Source organism: Nesoenas mayeri (assembly GCF_963082525.1).
Source record: "Nesoenas mayeri genome assembly, chromosome: 6".
NCBI lineage: Eukaryota > Metazoa > Chordata > Aves > Columbiformes > Columbidae > Nesoenas > Nesoenas mayeri.
In genome coordinates this window covers 21,413,171-21,431,895 of record NC_137545.1, presented here as the reverse complement: position 1 = coordinate 21,431,895, position 18,725 = coordinate 21,413,171, and the positions used below count along the sequence as shown (strand labels likewise).

The following is an 18,725-nucleotide window of genomic DNA, read 5'->3' as shown; positions in this document are numbered from 1 at the left end:
TGAGTATTTCTTATCCTGCAGGGAATCCACAGGCGTTACATGTTGTGAACCATTTTTAAAGACATTCACCTTCATGCACCTGGGACTAGGCTAACCAAACACTCTAAAATTTAAAGGCCTTCACTACGCAAGCAAAACATTTTATTTAGAGAACAATTAACTGATTTCATTTCTCTCTTTATGATTGTCACATTAGAAAATACGTACTTGTACCAACATAAGCACATCCCACCTTTCAAAGCAGCTGTGAGACAGTAAGCACAGTTTGCACAGAAAACAGTAATTTTAAGTGCATAGAACTTAAACCAGTCATTTGTTAATTAGCATTTCAAGTAAGGAAGAACTTATTTGTAAAGGTTTACTTCATGCCTGTAGTGGTAAATAGATTCACAGAAAATTCCTCCTGTGCATTACAACACCAAAGCTCACAGCTGTGGAAAGGAATTATGTTAAGTGGGCAAATTATATTTGCGTGCTCTTTCAACAAGGTACGGACACCTGAAATGGAGGCATAATTGGTTTCTTTGTCCCTACCCTCCCTGTCTGTAGCAATGTTTTGTTTGTTTCATCTCATATTTTCCCTATATATTCCTCTAAAAACTGCCCTTGTTCATTATCTCCTTAAATAATCAGATCTGTCATGCTGACTACAGCTCTATCTCTAATCCCATTCAACTGCAGCCCCTCATCAGAGTGCAAGCACTTCAAAGATTAAAAGAAAATTGCTTCACTTCTTATTTCTTAACCACTAATATCCAGGAGGGTGACTTTTCATCCATTGGCAGGCTCTCAGCAAAAAGGCAAGGGCATGAATAACTAATGACAAATATGTCCATGAAGATTCTCCTGTCTGTTTTGAAATGTCTTCCTTTGTTCACACAAACCAGTTGATGAGCAAACAAATGAACACAAAGGGAATTCATTAAACATACAGACAACCCAGTGGCACTAAAACTTAACATAAAAATATTTTTCTTTCAAAGTACAGTGCTGACTTTCCTGAAGCCTTTCTCAGTACATCCAGAGACACAACCAAGCAGCAGTAGCAATGGGATAACTTAACATTTCCTCTCCTTTTTCCTCTACGTTGTTTGTTATCTTTCCTGCACTTGAGTCATCCAAGTGGAATGACAGCACACACCTCAGCCCTGTCACTGGAGATCTCACAGCTCAGGGCATTAACAGATGGGCTCTAGGAAGCCTACCCACAGAGACAGTACTGATTGCTCTTCCTGTCCTTGAAAAGCTGCTGCCCCTCAGAGGGACACAGAGTAGAACCGGTGGGTATCCTTGAGCTGCTTCCCTGCTAAACCTGGCAAGTCACTTCAGCCCAGCTCCATCAAGGCTGGGCACAAAGCCACTGATTTTATGCTGAAACAGCAGAGAAGGACATCGGCTTATCCACCATTCCAGTTGCTGCAGTGGGCAGGAAGAAATGGTTAGTGAGGAGAGAGGCTACACTGTCAATCACCACCACCTTCTGCAAGGAAGGTGAATCTGCTGTAGGACAAAAACCAGCACTAGAATTGGACATCTGCTCAAGTTCCAGATATTTATACACACTGGCTATGAAAGTCTGCACTGTTTTGTAGACAAAGACGTTTTTAAAATCCCAGACAGCTCTTGGTAGGTAATTCATGAATATGGATATCAAATTAATCACACCCATTATTTGCAACAAACAGGCTCAGCTAGCGTTTTTTCAGTTCTCAGATAAACTGACTGTCTTCCAGTGTTCTACTGATGTGGTCCTAGTACAGAACTTGCTTTCCTGTGCTAAGTCAAATTTGCACTGTAGGTGCTTGGCCACTAGAATATAAATTCAATGGACAGGCAAAACCTACTTTCTACTAGTGTCACAAAATGCCAAGTCACATACCAATGACTGCCTATGGTCACAACAGGCCATTTCTGCCACCATAATTCTGTGTAACAATGAACCTTTTCAGGATGACAGTCTTGCCCGTGGTAGCCAAAGTGGTTGAAAAGTAACAGAGGTATGTTTTCAGCCAACAACTTCCATGCCCTCCCATCCCTTATTGCTTCCAACAGGGGCTGTTCTTCCTCTCTGTCTCTGTGGAGCACTTGACCACCCCTCCTTCATAACCCACAACACACACTGACTCATCAGCTGTACGACTGCACTGTGGGAACATGGGCAGCTCCCCACCACCTTCCAAATAGACGAGTCAGCACAGGATACCTTGGAAGGTCATGACTGGGAGAACATGACAAGATGAAGAGGAGAATATTAAAATAACTAAGACTGAGAAAGCGAAGAGTTTAAAATACAGGTGCCTGACTTAGGAATGCCACTTTATTTAAAAGCTGAAGTTAAAATATTCTTAATTTTGCAGCCAAAACTGGTAATGACACAATACATACTCATCATGGAAAAAGCGTGTATTTTCAATAGTCTAATATTTTGACTTTTGGTTAGCACCTCCAGTGCCTGTGGAACAACCTGCACCAGTCTTAGCAAGCTGAAGTTACTATGTTACAACACAATATACACAAGTAGGCTATTTTACAAAAGCCAATCTGCCATTTCAGCACTCTCTATATTCACTTGAGGTTGTAAATTAAAGAGCTTAATGCCCACCCTGCACCTGGCAATGTGCAGGGCCCCCACACCTGCACCGACTCCTCCAGAAGTCCAAGGGTTCACATAAACTCAGTGACAAGACCAGGCCTATAATGACAGAGATGGTTTGCTCCACTGTGAACTATGAGTTACCACTTTTTGCATCCTGAAAAACTCAGGCAGGAAATATAAATTTAAGTGACAGCACTGTAGCTAAATCCAATACCACATAGATTTTATCTCCAGAGAACTATTTTGCAACATATGCTAAATTTGTTTTTAGACAGAGCTTAAAAGCCACAATAATATAACAGGTGTCAAAGTTTATGAAAACCCAGGAAACAGCTTTTATTTCTTTAGAAAATTGTACAAGCCTAAGATCCATGAGACGAATGAAAGCAAATAATTTGTTTACACAGGAAGTAAAATCCACAGTCTAAACACAATAGACAAACTTCGTATCATCACTTATTCACTAGAAATCACTTCTGTTGTACAAGCTTCTCAAAAGAAAGTATCTCGATTATCCAGTTAATGCTGTACTGATGTTAGTCATATTAATTTCTGCTTCCCTTTGCTTTGTTGCATTTACCTAATGATGCTCGAAGCAGTTTGTAGCTTTATTTTCCCCACTGTAAAATTAAGCATACTAAGCATAAGCAAGCTTAATAACCTTACTTGAGAGAATCCACATGTTCCAACAGTCAAAACTACAGTTTTCACATGCTGCTTCCCACTACGCCGTCTCAGGCTGTGAAGCCAACCGAAGCCAACACTCGCGTTCTCCCAAACCCGTCCTTTCATTAACCGCTGCTATTAAACACAATTACAGGAACGCATCTGATGGCTACGGGCAACCCAGCCCCACACCCCGAGGCTCCCGGGGGTCCCTCGTTCGCCGTCCCACGGCTCCGCCGCGCTGCTCCCCGGGCTTGCGGAAGCACTGTAACTTTTACGCGCCCACCGCGCCCTGCAGCCGCGGCCAGCACCGGGGGCTCCCCCGGGGACGCCTCATCCTCCCGCCACCCCGGGCGCGGAGCGGTGCGGCGGCCCCGGCCTGCGGCAGCGCTCCGGGCCGGCGCCCACGCCCAGGCGCTGCCGTGCGGCAGACAATGGGGGCCGACAGCCCCTCGCCCGTCGGGCTGAAGCGGCGGGTACTCACCGAACAAGGTCAGAGCCATCGCGGCGGCGGGGCGGGCCCGGGGGGCGGCGGGGGCTGGCCGGGCGGCGCGGGGCGGGCATTGGCGCGGCAGCTCTCGCATCAGCGGCGGGGCGCGCCTGCAACACAAGTTGGGCGCGGGGCTGTCAGGGCGCCCCGCGGCACCGGCGGCCACTGCCACTTGCTGCCGCGGGGCGGAGCGGAGCGGGGAGGCCGCAGCCCGCGGCGGAGGGCAGGGCCCAGGGCAGGGTGGGGGGGGACGGCCAGAGACGCGCGGTAGCGGCGGGGAGCTCCCCGCTCCCGCTCCTCCCGCACCCCGCCCGCGCTCACGCTGCGGCCCGCCGCCTCGGGGAGCCATCTTGCGCCGCCACACGACCCGCCTTCCTCCCGCCGCAGCCGGCGGGACGGTTCCCATGGCAACGCGGCCGGCCCGCCGGGGCACAAAGGGACGCGCCGTCTCCTCATGTGGGGCGGCCGGCCCCTCCCGCGGCGGGGGAGCACGGCCAGCCGTCCTGACCCCCCATCCCCTCACACGTACAAGGCACCGGCCGCGCCCGTCCCGTCCCTCGCACACCCGCCGGGGTCGGCCCGGACGGCTCGCTCCGCTGAGACCAGCCTCAAGGTACCGGGGAGCGGCCCCGGAGCGCCGGCCTGCGCGTCTGCAGCCGCGGCGGGGCTGCGCATACCTGGTGCGGGAGGAGAACCACCGGTCCCCGGAGAAACATGACTTTGTAAAGCGAGGCGAAAATTTCCGCTTGAATGGCAGCAAGCACAAAGAGAGCAGAACTGTGGGATTCCCCTCAAATCGTTTCGGTATGAGAAATTTCAGCCAGCCCAGCCGCTGTTATATTTTTTGCTGGCCGGAACTGTGGATTTTGGAGCTAAAAGCAGTTGATTGAAAAAAAATCCCAGCATCGTGCCTGGTGTAACTCATTTATACAATTTGCATTTTTAACCTGAAAACTGGTATTTGCTACTCACCAGATCTTCCTCAGCATACACAGGCTAACCAGCCCTGCCCTGTTTAGTGATACAGTAGTTTCTTGCAAGTATTGCTTTGCCTCTGAGATGCAAGCTGTGTGTGCCGAGAATTCAAATCCAGCCTGAGCGCGACTGACACGAATTGTTTACTCAGATTTAATCCATTACAGCTGTGCAAATTCACAGCCTTCAGCAGGAGCTTCAGAGACATGAGCTGGGGCAGGCGGATTGCGCAGGTGTTGTTCTGAGCGTCACACAGGCTGTCCCACCCGCACCTGGGACACCGCGGTGGCTCCCACAGCAGGTGGCAGGGGGAGGAATGTGTGCAGGGTAAGACTTTTGCTATAGGAGAGTCTGAAGGAGGAAAATCGTGTACACACAATGCATCTACAGCCACTGCACTTAATGGTTCCAGTTGTGTGAATACAGGTCAGGGTCAGCAAGAACATAAAATAAATTTCTTTGACCAAGGCAGCTAAAATGTAAAGATCCATCTGAAAAATGTGTGGTATATGTATTTAGTTGCATATGGCTTTTCATACTCTGAATTCTCCCTAGTCTTTTTATAGAAAACAAAAGGGAAAGATCGTATGGGAAAGTTTTCAGTATTTTTAAATCTTGTTTAATGCAACAAGAAAAACATGGGGGTTTGTTATGTCTGTCGCATATTTCAAAACTTAGGGTTTCATGTTAATACATTTTGCTTATTGTGCAAAGTTAAAAAAATAAACATTTTATCCCAGAGTGATCATTTCCTCCATTTTATTCCTCCCCAAATTAATTCTAGCATGATGGACCTGATTTCACGAAAGGTTTTCATTTTGCATGTATAAAGTGCAAAAGCTGATTGAGCGGCTAGACTCCTGAGAAATAATATTTTAATTGCAGGGCTAAAAGAAGTTGGAACTAGATGAAAAATGGTTTGAAAAAAAGCAATGTAAGAAAATCTGAGTACATTGTTTGACCTTTGTGTGCACAGAGGGTTTTGCTTTGCTTTTTGGAAATAATTTGGATCTTCATACAGATTTTTTTTTTTCTCTTACATTTCCTGGAATCAAATCCCAAGCTTTCACTCCAATTTCCTTCAATTAAATAGCTAGCTTTTACTTTTCCACTACTCCAAAGCCTTTTTTGCTATCTACTGAGCTGCATGTGTACATTAGAAATGTTTTCCGGTCTGGACAGAGTAACGCTATTTTTCGTGATAGGCATTATCAATACTGGAGTTGTTAAGATCAGTCTGAATGGTTTGATCAGTCACTTCATTTCTCTCTTAATGCCTTTGCTGTTAATGCTGTTAGGGCTAAAACCTTGGGCAGCGTGTTGGCCATTTCACAGCAAGTTACTAGAGTTGTATTTTACTGTGCCAGGAAGAGTTCTGCAGCTGATCTGAGCTATCAAAACAAATTGAGCTCAATCGTTGTTTCTGATTAGATTATTTGCTTGGTTTGGGAGGGTGTTTGTGGCCCAGGCTCCAGCAGCCTGCAGAGAGCAGCAGCAGTAGCTTTGGGAAGGTCTTCACTGAGGGGCTCCTACCCAGAGCTTCTGACCTGCCCTCGCAGGCGCAGGCATGAGAAAGGTGCGATGCTGGGGGGGGGCAAGGAGAGGGGCCACACATGGTACGTACTGCCTTACCCAGTGGCTCCTCTGGCTTTGCGAGGGCTGGGAGCCTTGACACAGCAGGAAGAAATTGAAGCTGCAAATCAGAAAGAAAAAAGAAACAGCCCAAAGTTCACTCATAAAAGATCCCTTCCCCCACACCTGTGTTTTGATAGGACCTGAAGTCCTCGTGGCACTTTCTGTTTAACAGCAGCGTGATCTTAAAATTACATAATGCCTTATCAGGTCAGCACATCTGAGCGCTCCAGCAATAACAATGATTTAACTGCAACTCTGGGAATTCCATTAGAAGGGAGCTGGAGCCTGTGGAGCACTGACCCCCCATCACCTTGCGCAGGGGCAAGGGGAGGAAAGGGGGTGTCCTGGAGCAGCTGGCCCAACACCCCAGCCTGGCCCTGCTCTGCAGAGAGACCCCAGCCTGCATGTTTGCTCTTTTGCAGGGGAGAGCACAAAAGAGGACCCCATCTGCACAACTGAGGTCATTTGCCATTGATTTAAATGGCATCAAGGACGAGCTCGGTGCCTTGTTCCCCTGGCTCTTTAGCCCTTGAAAGGTCTTCCTTTTCAAAACTGGTCTATTAGCATCAGATTCTGTAGGAAAAACATTATTATACTTGACACATGATAGCTGTGCTTTAAGAATAAAGTCACCAGAAGATAAATACATATGTAAAATGCTATTTTCTGGCCTACTCATTGTCCTTCAGTTAGTTTCTTGCAGACTCTTTAAATACTAAAGCCAGTTATTACTGATTAATTCTTCATGTAAAATTTCATTTTGGAATTTTGGGGCTGGTTTCCTGTGGTTAGGTTACGGGGGTTTTTTTTTGTTTGTTGTTAGTTTCGTTTGGGGGATTTTTTTTTTTTATGTGAGTGTGTGTGTATGTTTTTGTTTGCTTTGGTTTTTATTTTGGCCCCTCTCCTTTGCCCCCTCACTCTGGGTGCTGAGCACTGTGGGAGCAGTGGCCCATTTTCCACACTGGCCTTTCTTTGATCCATCACATTGTCTGAGGATGTGGTACAAAATTGCTTCTAATTACCTGACATTTATTCTTCAAATCTTAAATAATTCAGTAGTCATATATTGATAAATGAGATTTTTAAATTTATCGCTGACATTCTTAAAGATTTATGCACAACTGTAAAGAAAGGTTCCCAGCTAGTAAATATAATTTGTGAAGAAAAACAAACAAACAAAACCACCACAAACAAACAAAGAACCCCACAACAAACATAAATTAAAGCTGTCCTGTATTAATGGGAAGCAGTAAAAGTGAAGACATCCTAAGATGCTACCTGATGAATAGGGGTAGCATCTCATCACAGTTAGTGTCTTCCTGCAACAGAGCCCTTTGACAGCAGGAAAGCAGCACTGGCAAAGCCTTGTCATGTGCAGGATTTAATTTCACTTCTAATGTGTAATTGCTGGGAGTTTGTGGGGCAGGCGGGGGGGGGTGGGCGAGGGCTGCATTACTGAGCAGATTCACACTATTTGCAACAGAACATTTACTCCTTGCAAAACAGCAAGGCAGATTCCTACCACTTGTTCAGTAAGATAAATTCAATTTTTCTATCTAATTTAAGAGTCATCAATAAAAAATTTGAAGACTTGACTAACAAACTGGCTAGTTAAAATTATTGTTCATATAGATGACAGCTATTTGAACATAAAATCAAGCCTATCACAAAACCCAGAATTGTCATTGCACATTACCAGCTTTTGGATAATCTTTCTCCCTTTGATGAGAGAACTGTCATTTGAGCTCATCTTTTGGACACTACTGTTATTCATTATTAATGGCAAAGTCATTTAACCACAATGTCACCCAACACTGCATAGGGAGAGAGGGAGGCAGAATCCCTGCAGCAAGTACAGCATCTATGAGCAGCCTTTGCAAACCAGACATACCCAGTGTTTTACTGGAATTTGTGCCAGTCTGTATGTTTTAAATCACAGCTACCCCGTTATAAACTCACATTTGGCATCCTATCCTGGACATAGGAATTGCACTATATCCCAAAACAGCTCTGAGCAGTTTAATACGCAGTAGGTGATGTACATCAGTGGAAGGAAATATGGGCTTAACGTGACTGCTTTGGGCTCTCCGAGACATGAAAAAATGTTTAACAGACACACGTAACAAGGACAACCTTTAGAGCCCAATTTTTTTCTGGTTACACTAGAAGTGAATGCCACAAGATCTAAGGGGAAGCAGCACAGGAATACAATCTTAAAATTAAACTAAAGCTGTTTGCTTAACATCTAAACAATTTGCTGGGTTTAGACTGATGTTACGAGACATTATGCCATTTTTGAATGAAACTGCATCAAAGGAAAAAAGCTTCATCTTGCCTATGTTTCCTGAGTAAAGTCCTTTCTAAAATGATTCCTCAGGACTTTACATTATGGCTCCCACTTAATTAGATTTCCAAGAAGTGTGCTTGAACATGATGAGAATTACACCACGAACAGGTACTATGGGTAGGATATAGTAGATATTATCTGTGTATCTTGGCAAAAATCATACTAACTTAATCTTTGATGTAATTTCCATTAAAAAGAAAACCTGCATCTGAATTACTCTTCACAGCCAGCTTTTCCCATGCCACAAATAAAACTAGCAGCACTTTGCAAGAGCATCCACCTTTGTCCCCCTCAGTAACATCTCTGCTCTCACTCTGCTCACGTGCATGGGCTGGAGAACAGAAAATTCTGGACTAGGTACCTGCGAGGCGCACCACCTGAATTAGCTGGCTACTTTCAGGTTTTCTGACAGGTATCCTGCCCTGTCTTTCATGTCAAGAACTGCCTCATTCCTATTTTCTTCCAAGCTTTCACCTTTATTATTTGTTTAATAAACTTTGACGAGCTCCTCTAATACCTTCAAACACATTTACAGCTACTTCCAGCACTAGAGTTGTGTGGAGGAAGGGCAGTTCTTCCTGCCTCCCGCATGTCTAGGGATGGAGGCTGGAAAAGGATTAGAAAATGAAGTGTGCTACGTGGAAAGGGGAAATCTAGAGCTACCCAAATTCCTTTTATAATCACAATCACTTAAATTGCTAGATTTGACCACAACTGAGTGAGCCTTACCTTCCCCCAGCGTGTGAGCATGCAAACAAGGGGCTGGTCGCCCTCACGTTCACTGTGGCTTGTGGTTGCTCACCATGTTGGGGTTTATGCTGACACTTGGAGCTTCCCTCTCACAACAGGTTCCCAGTGATGTTTAGAGCGAGAAGTATCAAGATAGGTGAGTGACTAAACTGTTTATAACCGTGAAAGGGCATTTTAATTTGCAGCTGATTTGAATGGACTTTAACACCAGAGTTTTTATGAGCTTTCTTATTGCTCATGTGCACACTTACTAGCATATTCCATCAGCACAGACTTCTAATGCAAGATCAGCTATTAATAAAATCATTAAAATATTAGGAAATTTCAACATTTCTTGCACTCTTGGTGAAATGTAAGAGCTACCTAGTCTAAGTTAGGTTTTTAAGAGTCCTATGTATGAAACACAATATGTTTTTGATTGCTTGTTTTATTGAGTGAAATGAACAGGCTAATTAAAGAAATTCCAGGAAGTTTCTGCTTTCTGTCTCCTAGGGACAAGCCTCAAGTGTCAAAGGAGATAATACTGATGGCTATAAAACATCTAAGTGTGTTTATACTGGCTATTAAATGCAGCTTACAGCTTCTATTTAACTTTCATAATATTTCCTTTTTATACCATGCTTAGAAATACATATTAAGGCATTAGTTGAAGTAGTGCCTGTATATATTTGAAAAAAAAATTGGAAATTGCAAGTAAAAAAACAGAAGGCAAGCCATTGGCAAAATAGGCTTAGGAATAAACGGTTACAAGCATAATTTCATCTATAACCCCTACGAACTAAGAACAAACTATCCAGCAAAAAAGGTCTGCAAAGATACTTCTAGTCCCAACTTTCAAAATGTCTTTAACCCTGAGCAGATGATCTCCTACTTGAAGCCATAAGCTGTGCTACAGAATTGGCAGTGGTTCTTCATGCAATTCAGACTTGTAGTTCCAGTGGATCCCCCTCTAGATCCACTAGACGGCTTTGAAGAATTGCTAAAGAAATTAAACCTTCTCACAAGCAACCTAAACCTGCAGTTCTGAAGTGCTACATGGAATGTACATGCTCTTAGTGTGATTATTTCATTTTCTAATACTAGAGTCCTTGAAGTGATTTATACATTCTTGGAGAAGCCAATGTACATGTCACTGAAGCCGTTCAAAAGCAATTTTTTTAAATGAGGCTATTAGTTATCCAGTGCAACTTGCTTCTCAGAGTTGCACCTTCCAGGATACGTAGGGTTCTTTGAAAGAATGTCCAAGTTTTAAGGCACTTGAAACATTTAAGGGTGTTTTAAAGCTCAATAATGTGCTTTATAGGAACAGGGATGTATGGGCCTTGGTGAGGCAAACTGCCTCAAATTTTAAGTTTAGAAAATGGACTATATGAAAAAGAAGTGAACTTTGTGTATGTCTGTACAGCAGGAAATTCTCAAAACATCTCCAGTTGAGCTATCAAGTGCTTCTGTAAAATGAACTTTAATGACCTGAAGATGCTGCTATTAATATGTCCAAGTTTTAAAGTGTTGAGATAGCAGAAGCACTGGATAACTACTTTGCAGCTCAATGAATCTCTGAGAGTGGTGTGTTTTCTTCAACCAGGAATACTTTTGGAAGACAATATAAAACCTTCCAAAGCAAGGAAGGAAGCACACGCACTCATGGGACCTCTCTGCTTCACTGCACTCAGTGCAGCTGACGCTGCAAGCAGGCAGGTCATGGCACAGGGTGCAAAAAGCAGCACAGAATAATGTTGGAAATATCTTTGAAGACCAGCATTAGCTTTTCAGGATCGCAGAAAGATGACATTAACCAAAGCAACTTCAAAGAGCTGAAGGAGATTAAAGTTTTTCTTCTTAATGATTCTGAAGTGTCATTGAAGGGATCAATAGCTTTTCCTGTTAAATGAGCTGTTTAAATCAAGTATTCCTGGAGAGGAGATAAACCAATTCTAGAAGTAGTAGTGGGATTTAATTAGGATTTGAGATTTTCACTATTCATTAATTGATCTGTCAGTCTCACAATAGTTTTAGTGAACTGTAAATTTACAACAATAAGATTCCTTGTGAAAGGACAAAATTATCTGATCCCTTCTGAGCCCTTTAATCTGTGCCAAAAAACATAATCTATTATGTGATCCCCACAGAGAGATTTCTCATTTCTGTACCTGATCTCACTGTTTTTTCTTGGGGAGGGAGGAAAGGGAAAGGGAGGAAAAAAGTGGTATTTCCCCTTTCTTTAATAATAAAATCATTACATCCCATGGTTGTGCACGTTTTCCTTATTGTTAACCAAAACATGTGGAAAGCCTCTCAACAAAGCAAAACTAAATTAGCAGATATCCAGGTCCTAAATTGACAATGCCAGAGACAATTACTAAGACTTGGCAACTTTTCAGCTGTGCGTGCAGCAGTTTAATTTTAAACAAAATCGGAGATCACACAACTGATCTTGCAATCTGACTTGCACATCATCACATCAACCTCAGACCTGGAATTCAACTTCGTGCATTCAATTACAAGCTCATGAGATCTCAAATCAAACATATATATATATGTATATATATATGAAATTAATTCCTGGTTTAATCCTTCCAAAATTTGGTTCTTTTGAAGGAATGAAAAATGTTTTCTCAGCACTATATATGGATTCACTTACATTTGTATTTAGCTTTATAGCCAGATAACTTCAGAAAACATAGATGCAAAGTTCGGATGGATCGTTACTAATCTGATTGCTTTCACTATTCTTTTCCCTCTGTTTCAAGGTTTGATGGCATGGCCATTTGCTTTTAAGATCTATTTTATTTCCTGTGCATGCAACAAAACACCTTCCTCCTGCCTGTGAACAATCTTATCCCCTTCAAAGCATCCTACTGCTCTGAAAACTTGCAAGTGAAGGGCAGATGCAGCCACACCACCTATAAGACCACAGTTGTTACTCAGAGGAAGCCGCTATTCTAGCTTTAAGAAATTGTCCCAGATCTAGGGATTTCCTCATGTATTTTTAGGTACAACAAACAAGACAGGTTTCTTGATGCTTTTAAGGCTGCACTTGCTGGCACTCCCCAAAGTCTTCCTGCTCTGCCTACCAAAACGTGCTTCCATGGCAATTTGCCCCCACCTAATCCAGTGCTGCTCCACTCCCGTTCCTGCTCCCTTCTCTTATATTTGCCGCTGTGTTGACCGTTGCCGATGCCACGGCCTGGGCAGGTGACAGCAGTGTCCCAGAGGGCCAGGTGAGGGCACGAGTGCTGGTGTTGGCGTCACAGCAAGGGCCATGAGCTCACAGCAGTGCGACCTCGCGGGTGACTCTAAGCGAGCTGTGCTGACAGTGCCCTTGCTCATCAGACTCTTCAGTTGGCTGCAGTTTACTTCAAATATCATACAAACCGAGAATCAAAATGAAGGATTTCTTTATCCATCTACAAACTCCTTCACAGCCCATCGAACCGATGTCATGCCATCTTCATTGACTTCTGCCATAACAAGAACAGGGCAGACTAGATTTCTGCACCAGCCTACAGAATGCCTTTGAGACCCTCAGCCTAATTCCAGCCCTGGTGACTGCTACTGTGAGCATCCTGCAGTGGAACAGGATAACCCAGAGCAGGAGATGGAGAAATTCAAATAATGCATGAAAAAAGAAACCATAAACAACAACAACATCCCTATCACAGCAGAGTGCAAAACCATAGAAAGATTACATTGATGAATGCTTTAAAATATAGTCTCAGTGCCTTTTTTTTTTTGTTTGGTTTTGCTGTGCAAGCAAAGCCTGTAGTTTCAATTCTAGAAGCTGGTTTATGGCAGTTACTTGTTCAAGAGTCCATCATAGAGGCCAAATATTAATTTTGATATTTTTTAAAAGCTTATATTCTTCTCTAAGGAGTTGAGCAGGCACACTGCGCTACGAAGAGGCTTGTTTCATTCCCTGTCATTTCCCCAGAAGAGCAGAGGGAATGGTTTCCCCTTATCTCCTTGGAGAATGACGAACAAGGAGACAGATGAAGAGTCAGTGAAACAGAGGTGCCTTTCAGCTTCTCTTCATATAGCACCAGCCAAATGAATATTTTTTGTGTTTCATTACCGAGTATCAGGAAGGTGAAGCGTGCCAGCTTGGTGTGACAGTTTATCGACCCCTTGGCAGGGTCCGAGTCCCCTCCCTGCCCACGGTAGCAGCCCTGGGGCAGGTGGTGCAGCATCCCAGCCATGGCAGCCGGCGAGCGGGGACGCTGGTCCCAGCCTCTGTCGTCCTCTCTCAAGAGCTTGATGCACTGTAACATGTAGAATATCAAGAGGGAGAAAAAACCAAAAACTTTGTGACAATATCAAGAATGTATCTGGTTCAAAATATGTCACAGTTACCACTAGATGGCATTTTGTTCCTGAGAAATTAGAAGCTCCCAGGTTTCAAATTACTTGTTACAGACGGCAGGAAACAGTAGGAAATGGAATTACTTACCTCATTCGGTTAATAATTTATTATCCATTGTCTTGTAGAAGCAAGACATCACTAACATAAGAGCCTTTTTCTTGCAAATTTTAAAATCTCTTTTATTTAGGTATAGCTTGTGACTGTTCTTCAGCCCTCTGCTCAGAAGGCAGAGCCTTTTACTGTAGTCAGCACTTATCAAAAATATTTTCCACATTTTTAAATGAAAGACAAATGTAGGCCAATGCACAGACTTTGAGGATGCCGTGGAAATCTGCCAGAAATGCCTTGCTCCAGTAACTGTACACAGTTTTTCCTGTGTTATTTTTGGATAAGCCCTTAATACAGATTTCAATACAAAAAATAATTCCCATTCATTAACAGAGCGGTCACAATTTGATTATTATGAAAAAATAATTTCATAGTATTCACTTATTAATATTATACTTTGTGTCAGTTCATTTTAACTTCAGCTTGTGATGCACTAGATGACATTTCCATTCATAATATTTTCAGGGTACAATGTATCATACCCAGAAGTGCAATGAAGTTCTGCTGGGAACATCCAGGGGTGACATGTAGGTGACTTGTTTCATGTCCATAAGCCTCTCAATACCTGATTAAAACCAAACAAGAGGATTTCCCTCACCCAGCAGCAAAACAGGAGATTGAGGAGTGAACTAATAACTTTTTCCTTAAAAGAGACTAGAGCACAGCTAACTCTTACTGAAAGTCAAAGCACCTTCAATAAATGGTACTTAATTTTGCACGTATGCAAAAATACAATATTACGAGGATATTTTGGTCAGGACATCATAAGTGCTGCTGCTCTGAGCATATAGAAGCCTGTTTAACAGATCATCACAGAGAAATTCAGCAATTAGAATATAGATATGCCTTTATTTTCCACACAGATTCTGAAAGAAAAATCAACAACCAACAATCAACAACCCCCAGAACAGAACCCAAAAGATACTCCAAGTAGGCTATCTGAAAAATGATATTTTTGTGCGTGTGGTCTGAAACCGCATAGTGGCACGGCTCGGAAATACTTCACTTTCACACGTTCTTTAATGTACACTGGCTGTAGCTGGAGCCCAGGGCTCACATCGAGGTCTCTGGCTGTGGATGGGTCTGAGCTGGGCGGGCAGCAGCCGCAGTAACCGCTGCCAACCGCAGGCCAGGCCCGCATGGATCAGCTATCAAAATCTTTGAGGGTGGAGGCTTATGGCAGCATTCAAATAACCCATAAACACTAATGTCATTGATTTCTGAGCACTTGAAGAGTAGAACTGAGAAAACTTTCAGGAAAAAAAGCTTCTCTGCTTATACTAAGCTACTGCAAGGCTCTAGGTATGACAGTGACTTCTGAGACGTAACTATGGGACTAAGAAAGAAATGCAATATTGATTTAAAAGGAAAAAAATATAATTGCTGGCTCACGATCCAGAGAATGTCTGTGCATCGCTCACATTTTCTCTGTCTAAATTATGTTTAGTGACAGAAACACTGATGGTGACTAGCAGCTTGCTCTCATACTTGCTCAGGAAAGCCTCATTAGAGAAGGAATCTAACTTCACTAGGGTGAAATTAATCCTCACCTCTTCATAAAACAGGCACAAGTTTATTTGAAATTGTCATTGTAGGAAAACTGATTTGGTTTAAATCAAATATTTTAAGAACCGCTATACTGTAAAATTTTAAGTGGCTTTGTGTTGGTTTAGTGAGTATACATATGCCTTTTTTTTTTAAATTTAGCTTAATGCTGTTCTCCAGCAACATGAGTTGGACTGAAAAAATCAATAGCCATGTCAAAATAAAACTTCAGCATCTCTAAAAGTTTGTGATTATAAGAATTTGACTCCGCCAAAGTGGTGACATTTTCTTAAGTAGACAAGACCCATGGGGTTTTATGCACCCTCAGGAACATGTCTGGGTGCCTGGCATGTGATAAAGGACAGTTACATTCTGTGGGGGTGTCTGCCCTTATCTGGGAAGTGAAAACAACAACAAAGTCTGAACTAGGTGTGAAATTACAAGAGCAGGTAAAGATCATGCATTGCTTTCCTGAAACAGAATGACTTTGTCAGACCTTTGGAACAAGCAAAAGGCCAGAGCTTCTAACAAACTGGTACTTACGATTAAAGGGACCATAGAAGGGAAGCATCTAAGTCAATATAATGCATTCCCATCCCAAGGAAACAAAAGCTGTGGCATATGACAGGCAAAAGTGACAAACAGAACTGTGCTGACGACTCAGAACCAATATTCCAGCCGGGTGACAGCGGGAAGCGGAGCTCTACGGCCTGTGGCCAGCAGCCACCTTGCACAGCACGGGAGAGTGCTCCGGAATTTATACAGGAAGAAAACGTTAAGTCCTGTTAGAATCAGACCTCGAAAAAATTTGGGTGAACTGGCAGAGACAGCATAAAGAAATCTCTTATATATTCGCACATATGCAAAAGTCATAAATAGTGAATTTACTAGCTTGAGATTCATTAACTATTGAACAAAATTATCAAGTGTTCAAAACATTTCTCTCTTCCAGTGGAATATACAGCATCTGTTCAGCATTTACAAGGACTATTTGTTTTTTTTTCAGCAAAAATCATTAGCCCTTTGAAGCAACTCTGCTGAAAGAGAGGACAGAAAATAAGAAAATGGAAATATTTGCCCTTAACTTGTTTTGAAATCATAACCACGCTGACTATAAAGTTCATTGGCATTTTATAGACAACTGGAATGACTGTACTATACATTATATGGCCTTTAAGAGTATCTTTCGCAATATGCAGTGATGAATAACAGGATGTTTACACTACTTACCTCAAGTGAGATCAAAACATTTCTAACATCCCTGTAAACATTTTGAAGAAATGGATCATCACAAAACACATCTTCATGTCAATAAAAAGGGCTGGAATGATTGAGACATGAAACATGGCACCTTCTTGTTCAGAGGAAATAGTGAGCAAACGGTACAGACTATTTTTGTCTCCATTTTGTTTTCTCAGTTTATCCAGAAAGGCAATCTATGTTGTTTGTTGCTGAAGCAGGGTGCTCGTACTCTCTTTGTCTCCCTTTTCCCCTATTAGGTTCTTAGATGTAGGATATGGATGTAATTTCCCATTTTATTTTTAAACATAAATTAGTAGGCTTTTGGAAATCACTGAGTTTCTAAAATGCATTAGTCTAGTGATTTACCAAGGACAGTATTTTTGCCTTCTGTAATGGCCTAGAACAAGTAATTCAGCTAAAGGGAGAGAAATACTATTTATGTAATATGCCAATACCAGCTTGCAGGGAAACAAGAGCAGGGACTTTTTAGGTAGTGGGGAAAAAAAATAGGCCTTAACTTTTGTCTTACAGGTAGCTAAATACACCCTCAGACTTGCATTCATTGCACTCAATCCACCTGAGGACAGACGGTGTTAAATGGAATTGCTATAGCTCTTGTTTGTACGCTGATGTTTTAAGCTGGCCCCAGGCAGGAGTTGGGCGAGGAAAACCGCTCCCTGCCCTGCCGTTCCCTGCAGGTCTCTGTGTGACAGCAGCGCGCCTGTTCCTGAAGCTCATCTGCCCAGTGCGGCACCGACACATCTCCCCGGGCTGCGCAGTCATGTCCTTCGACTCCGAATTGTAAGCTGCAGAATCACCAGGCCCTGCTATCCAAAGGAATTACAAATACTGCTCACTCCCTACTCTGTTTCCGATACTGGTATTAAACCCAACCAACCAAACAAGCATTCCTAGAAGAATGACTCCTTTTCTATGCTTCAAGCTGGTTTGTTTCTTTTATGCTTGTTACCATTTCCAATCAGTCTATACAGCTTATGCTCCTGGATTAAAAATAATAAATTTGCTTGCATCATGATTCCACAGCATGTTTCTGGTTAAGTATTCATTCCCATAATAAATTCTGTTACAGGTAGCTTATTTAAAATTTAAGAACCTTCTCTCCCCTCCTCCCCCTTCTTCCCCAAAAATGAATGGGAAAGAAGTGCTTGGAACAACGTACATCATCACTATAAAAACAGCAATAGAAAAGGGATAGAGATTGTGAGCAAGGTTTAAAATAAAATCATTACACAAATTGGATCAATTTTGTGTGTCTTGTTATTCCATTGACAGCCATATAATCAGATCATAACTAACCCCACACCTAGGAAATTAGAAACCATTTTTGAACATAGTTGCACTTCGCACAATCGTGAAGCCAGCAGCACACAACCTGCTCTCATGAGCTGTGCAGAGCATCTGTTGTGACAGTTTTGGAACACTAAGAATCCCATGCTGGGGCTTCAAGACATCCTTCCAGAACTAACCATGTAGTTTGCAATGTATCTTGCTCTAGGAAGATGTCAAGATTTCACAGGCTTCCGCTATTTTAGTTGAAGACAAGATATACAGCGTGCAGAAATTCCTTTCCCCATTGCTAACTTCTTGAAATGAAAGTTTGCTATACAGTTAACACAACCAAGGAGGAAGCAACGTGCAAAAAGAAGAAATTCCACACTGAATATATAAGCTCATCTCAAAGAATTAATAAATATTTTAAAAGAAAGTGAAGAACAAGAAAGGTCATGATCTTAAAGTCTGTGAAGAAAAAAAAAAAATTAAAACCTTTTACTATTAAAGAATATAAAACTGAAAATCCAAATTATTTTTGTGATAGTGTCATCTGGGCCTACCCTACACAGTGTTATACAAGACATGGGTTAAATCAATCATACCTGTATTACTGTTGATACAATGGTTAAAAATAAATGTAAAGACTACTGTAAGGTAATCTTACACTTGCTGTTCTGCAATGTCACTGAGCGCAGTTCAAATTATTTCTTTACTGAGG

At 42.5% G+C, this 18,725-nt stretch overlaps 1 protein-coding gene across 1 annotated transcript in view; it reads right to left on the bottom strand.

Moving 5' to 3' along the window:
• The window catches only part of CHN1 (chimerin 1), a gene marked incomplete at its 3' end in the record, with an annotated part of 99,438 nt that extends 95,580 nt beyond the window's left edge, over window positions 1-3,858 (bottom strand). Inside the window, exon 1 of the mRNA XM_080347240.1 lies at window positions 3,747-3,858. Coding sequence (XP_080203366.1) covers window positions 3,747-3,846 — 100 coding nt within the window. The 5' untranslated portion in view covers window positions 3,847-3,858. The remainder of the gene's footprint in view (window positions 1-3,746) is intronic.
• Window positions 3,859-18,725: the final 14,867 nt, after the last annotated feature.